Source organism: Microtus pennsylvanicus, chromosome 8, assembly GCF_037038515.1.
Source record: "Microtus pennsylvanicus isolate mMicPen1 chromosome 8, mMicPen1.hap1, whole genome shotgun sequence".
Taxonomy (NCBI): Eukaryota; Metazoa; Chordata; class Mammalia; order Rodentia; family Cricetidae; genus Microtus; species Microtus pennsylvanicus.
Genome location: NC_134586.1, coordinates 3,225,001 through 3,234,332, shown reverse-complemented (window position 1 = coordinate 3,234,332; position 9,332 = coordinate 3,225,001). Strand labels below are relative to the sequence as shown.

The 9,332-nt window shown below is 52.8% G+C and overlaps 1 protein-coding gene across 4 annotated transcripts in view; it reads left to right on the top strand.

Annotated features, from left to right (window-relative positions):
* The first annotated feature begins 594 nt into the window (after positions 1-594).
* Bmal2 (basic helix-loop-helix ARNT like 2) overlaps positions 595-9,332 on the top strand; it is a 43,785-nt gene continuing 35,047 nt past the window's right edge. The window contains exons 1-2 of one of the 4 annotated variants that reach the window (XM_075982263.1): positions 595-726; positions 8,645-8,783. In XM_075982263.1, the coding sequence (XP_075838378.1) occupies positions 699-726; positions 8,645-8,783 (167 nt within the window). In that variant the 5' untranslated portion in view covers positions 595-698. Of the gene's footprint in view, positions 727-6,820; positions 6,958-8,644; positions 8,784-9,332 lie in introns of those variants that run through there. The other 3 variants (XM_075982266.1, XM_075982265.1, XM_075982264.1) reach the window with 3 other exon arrangements.

The window sequence follows — 9,332 nt, the reverse complement described above, 5'->3', positions numbered from 1 at the left end:
GGGTATTAGGACGGCCCGCGGGCTCTGGGAGTCCTTTCTGGGCCGTGTTGCTGACATTTGGGAAACTGAGAGAGTTTTGATAATTCGGTGTCTCTGCGTGTGACAGGGAATTCACTTGCACCCTGTGGTAGCTAAGAAGGGCCACACCTTCCGCCCTCTGGACCCAGCAAGAGTCTGCAGCTGAGTCCTCGGAGACCCAGCTGGCCCGTGCCAAATCCTGTCGTTTTCACTGCTGTTGCTTTACCTAGGCAGACTCTACCCAAGGAATCCATCTCGCGACCAGCGGGCTGGACCCAGTGTGTGCTGGGGGTACCTGCGTAGCGTAGGATGAAGGGAGGTGGAGCGCTCCAAGGAGCCTTGATTGCATTTGTGCCTAACTGTTGCAGGAGTCCCCGTGACAGCTGTTGACACCCACACCCGGACGTCCACAGCTAGGCGCTTGCCTAGAGCCAGAAAAGGGCCGGGCCCGCGGACCTGTCCTGGCACCACGCAGGGGTGTCCCCTTTCCTCCACCTCCCGCTAGCGCCCCACCGCCTCCCAGGGCGTGCCGGCTGCAGCCTGTTGGCTGGGGCAGTCGGCTGAAGCTCCGCCTGTGCGGATGCCTGGTCCCGCCCCGAGCCGGCGAGGGCTACCGAAGCCTCGGTGGCCGAGCCCGCGCCCGGATCGCAAATGGAAGTCGCGGGGCTGCGGGGCTCGCGATGGCTGCAGCCAGGGCTGAGGCTCCAGGTGAGTGGTTTTCAGGGACCCCGACAGCTCCGGGGTATACCCGATGGCGGTCCGGCCCCTATGCTGGGAGTCCCCGTTTAGTGAAGCCAGGATCCCTACTGCATGCGGGGGGGTGGGGGTGGGAGTTCCTGCATGTCTACACCAGGGTCTCATCTGAGGGCAGTGGGGTCAAGGCGGTGGGTGCCCGCAGCCCCAGCTCAGGTGCACTGAGTCCCGGGTGCGGGGTCGGGTCCCGGCCGCGCCTTGCAGAGAGTGAGCTGTGTGCACAGTCCCCCGCGCCCGGCGTCTGCATCCTCTGCATCCGGCGGCTCCGGTTTGCGCCTCTCTGAAAGAAGCAGCGGGTTCCAGGGTGCTGCAGGAGGCTCTTGCTGCGTCCCAGTGCCAAGTCCTGGTCTGAGGAGCGTGGGGAGAGCGGGCACCCTGGCAATCTCATTTTAGCCTCGGTAGTAAAGCCGGCACTGGGCTTGGGATGGCGGGTGGGGGAATAATCCTTTTATCTTCTGGGGCCAGGGGTCGAACCCAGGACTCTGGGCCAGCGCTGTAACCTCAGCTTGCTCCTTTTCGTTTTGTGAGTCTTGTTGGGGTTTTAGCCTCATTTGTCCTCTCTCACTCTTGGGTAAAACTTGGAGGTGTCTTCCCTGGAACACCGCGGCCATTACTTCACAGATGATAATCGGAAAAAGCTGTTACTTATGGCAGGTGGGAGGCAGAAGAAAAAAACAAAACAATAAGTAAAAGCAGGTGCAGAAGTCAAGAGGCCGATATGACTCCGGGCTGACTGACTGAGTGGTTTCTTGCTGGGTAGCCCTCGGCTGGCCTGGAACTTGCTCTAAGACCATCTCAACCTGGACCTGCTTTCCAAGTGCTGGCTGCAGGCCTGTCTCTACCCGACTGGTGTGATTTTAATAAACGGTGGGGAGTTTGTCTGTGGCCTTTCAGAGGCCTCGTGTGGACCTCAAAGCAGTTTTGCTGAAAGAGGGTCCCTTCCTCTCCTCTGGGTGCCTTAGTTTCCTCCCTGTAAAATGGGGCTGGTGACTTCCTCGGCCTCTAGGGCCTGTGGCTGTGAGGGGTAACAAGCTACAACAGCATTTGTGATGCTTAGCGCGGTCCGTGAGCACCAACTAAACACGTCTTTTAGTTTAGGGTCACTTGCCCACTACGCGAGAGTCTTCTAAGTGTGGCGCCATTTCGGCTCTACTGCGGAAATTTGCAAAACAGGTCCTTATGCCAGACGCCAAGCAGGGTCCTGCCTTTTTGCCTGCAAGCCCTTCCGTTTGGAAATAAGTGCTCATTTAACAAAAGTTAAAAACTACTCCTGCTGGATTGTGGGACAACATACAGTTCGGCTTACATTGTATGAAAAAAATTACGACTACGGGGCTGCTTTGAAGTTGTCCACAAAAAGTGAAAAGGAGCCAAACATAACTGCTTGCTCCCTTACCGTTTCATGGGACCAGCTTGTGGGGTAAATGTTGAGAATGAGCCTGCTGCCCAGCGGCGCGCTTCTTCCGGGGAGATGGTTCCAGAACCCGTGGAGCTAGGGAGAGGGCCCGCAACTGCAGTGGCTCAAGTTCATGTTCATGACTCAGAAACCCAAACTGGTGTCCCATTGTGCTTCGCATAAGCTGCGGTTCCTGGTGCGTCCTCCGAAGTTTCTTCCAGGAATGCCTCACACAAGCTACTCCAGGATGGGCTGGGTGCTCTCAGCATGATGAAAGCCGGGAGCTTCTCAGGCGCATGGGATCCAGGTCATAAGTCAGCCCCAGAGCCCACTTAGCACTATCGGGGACTCAGTGCTAGCCTGCTTGACCCAAGAGAAGCTGAGGCACCTGCCCGCCCTGCCCTGGTGTGTGCTAATCTGTGCCCTGCTCCTCCCCGCTTTCAGAATCTAGCACCGCCTCTGGAAGGTGGGGACAGTAGGAGCTTCTGCTTCATGAGAATTAGGTGAGGTCGAGGTGCATGGGAAGGGCTGGACCAAGAGCTCCGCGGTGAGGAGCGCTGGCTGCTCCTGCAGAGGGCCTGAGTTCAGATCCCAGCACTCATGTGGTGTTTCACCACCCTCTGTAACTCCAGATCCAGGCAGACTGGTGCCCTGGCCTCTTGGGTCACAGAGGGCAAAAGGGATACACAGACATCCATACAAGCGAAACACTCATATACAAAACTCACACAGTCTTGCAGAATCTGCTGGGTATGTTTTTGCAGTGTGTGTGTCTGTGCATGTGTGTGTCTGTGTATGTGTGTGTCTGTGTATGTGTGTGTGTGTATGTATGTGTGTGTGTGTGTCTTTGTGTGTCTGTGTATGTGTGGTGGTGGTGCTGCTGCTGCTGCAGATCAAACCCAGGACCTTGTGCCTGCCAAGCTCATGCCCCACCACGAGAGAGCCCACTCTCAAGGCCTATGGGCTCTTTCTGGACTTGAATCCTGGGCCACAAGCTTCGTTTCTTTCCTGTTTGTTTATGGTAGAGATCTGTTTAGGAAAATCATTTTTACCAGCTGAGTGATTTTGGCTAACTTATTTTGTTCCTCTGAGCTCCAGTTTTATTTATAAAATTGGACTAAACCCCCTGACTCCATGGGTGGTGGCAGTGACCAGGTGCGACTGTAAGCTGTGTGGAGGGCCCCAGCTTCCACACATTCTAATTTCCCCTTCCCTCATGACCCCAGGACATTGTCTCTGCCACAGAAGCCCCTCCGAATTCCTATTTTCACACCGCAGTGTTTCTGTCTTGCTCTCCTGTCTGTTTGCTGCATGTTGCTTGTGCTGGTTTCATGGCTCCACCTTCGGCATGCAGTTCCTAGGAGGGCCGAGTTGGTCCTGACCCCTCCTTCCCATCTCTGATCCCTTTTCCTATCGAGTGCCTGACAGAGACTGTGATTCTTAAGTGAATGAAACTTCGCTCTAGGTGTGGGCAGGGCTGGTTCGTTCATGAAAGACCCACCAAGTATGCACTGTTGAAACCAGAGTTCAGCCTAGAGAGGTCAGTAGTGGCTTAGGCTGGAGGAGAGCTTATATTCCTGGCTTCTCTCCTTAGGAATGTGTCATAGAAGAAATGACTCAGAAACTGGTTTGTTCTGGCTTTCGGTTCTAGGGGACACAGCCCACCACAGCAGAGAAGGTATGGCCAAAGAAGTGTGAGGCTACTGGTCACCTTGTGTCCACAGGAAGCAGAGAGCAGACAGGAAGTGTGGCCTGGCTATCAAACCTCAAGGCCCGCCCACAGTGACCCACTTCCTCCAATGAGATTCCACCTCCAAAGGGTCCACCACCTTCCAAACAAACAGTGCCACCACCTGGGGGCCAAGTGTTTGAGCACATGAGCCTATGGGAACATTTCACGTTCAAACCACAGCAGAAATGGGCTGCCCTTATAACCACAGAGAATAAGGCCCCCTCTCAAAACTGGGGAGACATTGTCTAGTTTATGAAGAGGGAGCACTTTAGTATCCGCAGTGGGTATCTCGCAGAGAGGAGATGGTGCGGCCCGTTCAGGGGACAGAATAGGAACAATGGAAAATGGCGGGCGACGGGAGGATGCAGCATTTGCATTCTTTCTGGAAAGGAAGCCAGCTTTGCTGACATTGCCTCGCTGAGTGGCGTTAGAGCCCCCGCCATGTGGACAGTTAACCCAGTAAGTCCGTTTGAGGGACAGAGGTTTCTCCAGAATGAAAGACGCGTGCACCTTTTGTTGTGTGGTTCCTGGTTGGCAGCAGCGCGTTCATCACCCTGGACAAGGAGTGAGCTGAACCTGAGGCTGGGGGCGAAGGCAGGAGAGCAGAGGGATGCCTCTCACACAGGGCGGGTGGGTTGGCCTGGCCGTCCTTCCGCGGGCATCTCCCGCTCATTCTCTTGGGTTTTCCGAAAAAGCAACACTCACGTCTTTCAGGCTACTTCCCACTCCCTCTTTCAAAAGCCTTCTCAGAACTACTTAGTTTGTCCCCATGACAGCCTCTAGGGAAGCAGGTACCTGCCCCTCCCTGTCTGTTCGCATCATGGGCCACGCTGGCCTTGAACTCGGGATCCTGCTGACCCATCCCCCCCCCCAATACTGTGATTGGCGGTACAGGTGTTTGAAGCTAGGATGCCGTAAACGCGGGTGACATTGCTGAATACCCTGTAGACATCTAAAGGGACAGAAGATTGTCGGGGCCCGAGGGGTGTTCTGGTGAAATATCAGGTGCGACACCCCAGCCTCTAGGCCAGCTTTCGTTCTCTGCGTGTGTACCAGCTCCTCGGCTGGAGAACTGGACTTCTCTGAGTTTACACGGCAAAGGTCATTGTGTTACCATAGAGACAAACAGGACTGCGCCCTAGCAGGCTGCCACCACTTTAACAGGTCTCCTAGGCAACCACGTTGCCTTCAAGGAAAGCGACCAGACCCAGCTTCCCTTGTGTCACGGTGCTTTAGGGTTCCCTAGATATTAGCGTATAACATTTCCTTAAAGCGTTAGCACGTCTTTTTTTAAGTTTCTAATTTATTTCATGTTTGTGTATGTGTGTGTGTGTGTGTGTGTGTGTGTGTGTGTGCACGCGCTTGTGTGTACACTTGGCATGGCACACTTGAGGAGGACAGAGGATAACTCTCAAGAGTCAGTTCTTCACTGACCGTTCCAGGGATCAGGCTCAAACCTCAGGTGTCTGCAGCAGGTGTTTCTACCCACTGAGCCGTCTGTCTGGTCCTTATTACTTCCTGTACATGGTCACCACAGTTACCTCTGAGACATGTGACAGGAAGCAAAAGGGCTGGTGGGAAGAGGGCGTCAAATCCACACCTCAGAATTTAAGATGCTTCAAGGGCAAGCTATTTAGAGGAAGATTTAGAAATGATTTGTTACTGATTTCTCAAGGAGCTGACAATAATTTTAGATTCTGGGCATCACTGTTACTATGGAAACAGTGGTATTAAGGACGTAAATGATAGGGTTATTTTATTGCTTTTAAAGTATTTATTATGCTGGGTTTGGTGACACAAACCCTCAAACACACACTGGCAGATGCAGAACTCAGCAGGCTGAGGCAGGAGAATTTCAAGTTCACGGTCAAGGTCAAGTTTTGCTAGACACAAGATCCTATCTGAAAACAAACAAAACAAATGCCTGCGAAAGATGTTCCCGCTGTTTCCTTTTCAGGCTCCTTCATATTTTTATAATAACTGACTATCTTTGAAATGGCATGCAAATGTTTTTATGAGTACTGATAGATTCCTCTTCTGTCTCTCAAGTTTAACTGGCTTGGTAGAGCCATCCCTCATGGCCTGATTCACTAACATTAATTATCCCATTGGCCAACAGTGATCTCTGTTTGCTCAGAACCTGAGGGAACTGTATTTGTAGGGCTGGGTTTCTCAGGTGAAGCCCCGACTCTCATCTATCTCAGAGATCTGCCCTAGGCCTTTCAGAAAGCCCTGCTGACGTTGACCTGCCGGGCTGCTATTCAGTGTGGGGCTCACCAGGTCTGGGACGGGTTGGCTTCTCTGAGGTTCTGAGAACTGCTTTGTCCTGCTCTCATCTGTCCTGGGGTTAGGCGGAATGCTTTTTCTAAAGCCATCGTCAGAGAAATGTTCTTTGGGCTGTGTCACTCTGACTGGATTCTGAATCACAGCTCAGCGGTTTCTCATGACTCAGTGGCTACAGTCCTCCTCGCTGGTGCTTGCTCGCGCATCCCCCCCTCCACAAACACCCAGTACACCGTTTCAGGCTCTCACTGGATGCTCTGAACACCTCCTGAGTTGTAGCTGCCAGAGGACAGCCCTGTTTTATTCTGTGTTCCAAATGCATAGCTGAGGAGCTGAGAACTTAGGTTCCGTCCTAAGGGAAAGACTGCTGAGCCAGAGCCTGAACCCAGGCCAGCTGGCCTCCAGAACACGTAACCTTTCTGCCTGACCTTGGATTACATTCCTTCAATACCTGCAGTCCTTCCGACAGTGCCATTTCTGCGATGTGCTGATAACTGAAATGGAACCTGTCTGTTGGCCAGAGAGTGGAGTGCTGGCTGGCCTCCAGGGCTTTGAGGGATTCTGAACAATTTCACCTAACAATGGGGTGATGTTGGACAGATGCACGTGTCTGGGCACAGCCAGAGGAGCAGAGATGCCAGAGCCTTCTTACAGTGACTGGCAGGGAGCTGGCATGCAAGGTGGTGCAGGGAGCTAGGCCAGCCTGGAACCTGCAGGGTGACTGTCTGCGGGCAGGCTGAGGGTCTCTGCCGCCGCTGTCCCAGGGAAGCCTCAGGTGTGTCCCAGGCCCTTTGGAGTAGATCAGCTCCTTCCAGTCTACCTGGGAGCATTTCCTTGACCACAGTGCACCCGTGATGGGGATTAGTCAGATCTAGAGGCCATTGTTTGATCATGCTGCTGGGAACTGTGGCTAACCCAAGCAGACACAGCAAAAACAAACAACAAAAATACAATCGCTGTGGGCTTTTCCATTTCTCTTTGCCTATTTCCCATGTGTCAGCAGCCGTGAGCACCCGTGGGGTCAACCGAGGAGAGACTGAGGGTAACAAAGCGATGTTAGCCAGGATCTGCTAAGCCTGCTTCGGGAAGATTGGGTTACAAGAGCAGAATTTAGCCAAAGGTGTGCTCGGGGCAAGGGAGTACACTGACTTAAGATCGCTGAGGAAGGATTTCTGTGGAGATTGCTTGCCAGCACGCCACCAATTAAGTCCCCTTCCCATAACAGTTAGTCATGGCTGCAGGCCATTGGACAGGACAGTAGGTTTGGCCTCCTCTAAGGTACTTGGCCAGACTCAGTGTATGTGAAGCCCCCTGATGTGTCTCTGACCTGACCGGCTCCTAAAGCGGCTTGCACACCGTGCTGGTGATGTGGATGGGAGGGATGGCCCATGTCATTGCAGGAGGTCAGTGAAACGAATTCCGCTACAGTCTTGGCCCTGTCTTCTGCCTCCCTGACACTCAACATCAAAGACCCTGGGTGAGGTCTGCCCTCACTTCCTCCCACTTGATCTTGTCTCTGGGATGTGACAATTGCTCTTGGTGTGCACACATTGCCAGATCTTGACTTTTTCCTTCAGTCCCGTGGCTTACAGGAGAATGCTAGGGAATCTGGTCCCGAGGTCGATAGTCAGATGGGATTTCCTGTAGCCCAGGCTAGCCTCAAGCTTGTGATCTCCCTGCTGCTGTCTTCCAAGAGCTGGGGTTAGAGGTGTTTGGGTCACACTCAGCCACTGTTGAAAGATTTTGATGAATTTTTAGTAGAAAAGGCATTGTGTCAAAGGGGCGGATGCTGGCTCAGGGGTGTGCTGTGGCCTCCACACCATGTTCCAGATCACCTTCTAAACAGTTACAACAATTTTTGCTCCTTTCTCCCCCTCTCTCTCCCTAAGGCTCCTTGGTCTGTATTTTTCAGTATTGATTGATTGATGGGTGTCAATCACCACAGCATAAAGCCTGTCTGTTTCCACTGTTGGATTTTGTGGTACTGAGGATGGAACCCACGACCCCATGTGTGCTAGCCAAGTGCTCTACTGCTGCGCTGCGCCCCAGCCCTGTGTCTCCATCATGAATTCAGTGATTCTCAGGTTCCTTGTAATAGTCCCCCCTCAGAGGGCCACAGCCAACCACAGTCGTGTATTTCAGAGCCAGGAAGCAAGGCTGCCATTTCTCTGAGCCCCTTACTGTTTCCACTGCCTCCATTCTGGCTGCCTCTGGGCCCCATGCCCTCCGTGTACTTGTTTTACTGTCACACAATAAACTTCCAAAGGTGAATGAACACACATACTTCAAACTCATGTTTGAATTCTCTAAATTCAAATAAAGGAGATTTCTCATCCCGTCGTGATTCTCTTAGCTGAGTTTTCAGATATCAAGACAGAGCTACTGTATGAATTGTGTGATACAATCATGCATAAGGTGAAAGTCACTGTCTGAAACCCTCTTCCTTGCTTTCTCACTCACAGGTAAAGGGCCGGTAGAGAACCACAGCCATGCTCTTATGGTTTCTAGTCACATGATGAAACTCACGGCTCCTGGACCTGCCAGCGCCCTTGTCATGGAGGTTCCGAGGAAACACAAAGGAAGTGACTCGGACCCGGCCCAGTGAGTGCGCGTTGTTCCAACCCCATGAACTCTTTCAGTCATTTCCAAGTCTGTGGCTGCGTGGCGGCTGGTCACTGCCTACTGTACCTGTCCCTGATCTTGCCTTCCAGGACTGGTGGTGAGGGCTGTCCAGGAAGGTCAGCCAGAATCTGAATGCGATGTCGGTGTATAGTCTATATCAGTATGTAATGTTCATGGTCACGGCTAACTCCCCTCTTCCCTTATCAAAATACTGCACCAGGAGCAAAACACTCTTGCATGTTTGTCTCCCAGTCAGTTCACTGGCCACCCAACCCATCGGTTACAGAATAGCCCCGTGATCTGCATTCAGTTAATCTCATAAAGCTCTTGCTTCCATAGCTACTAAGCCAGCTAGATAACGAAGAGCTCAGTGTTTGCTTGTTTGTGTGTTGCTGGGAATAAACCCAGGACCCCAAGCGAGCTAGGTGAGATGTGTGTCTCTGAGCCACACCCCTATCCTCACTGGAGGGGCTCTACCACTGAGCCACACCCCTATCCTCACTGCAGGGGCTCTACCACTGAGCCACA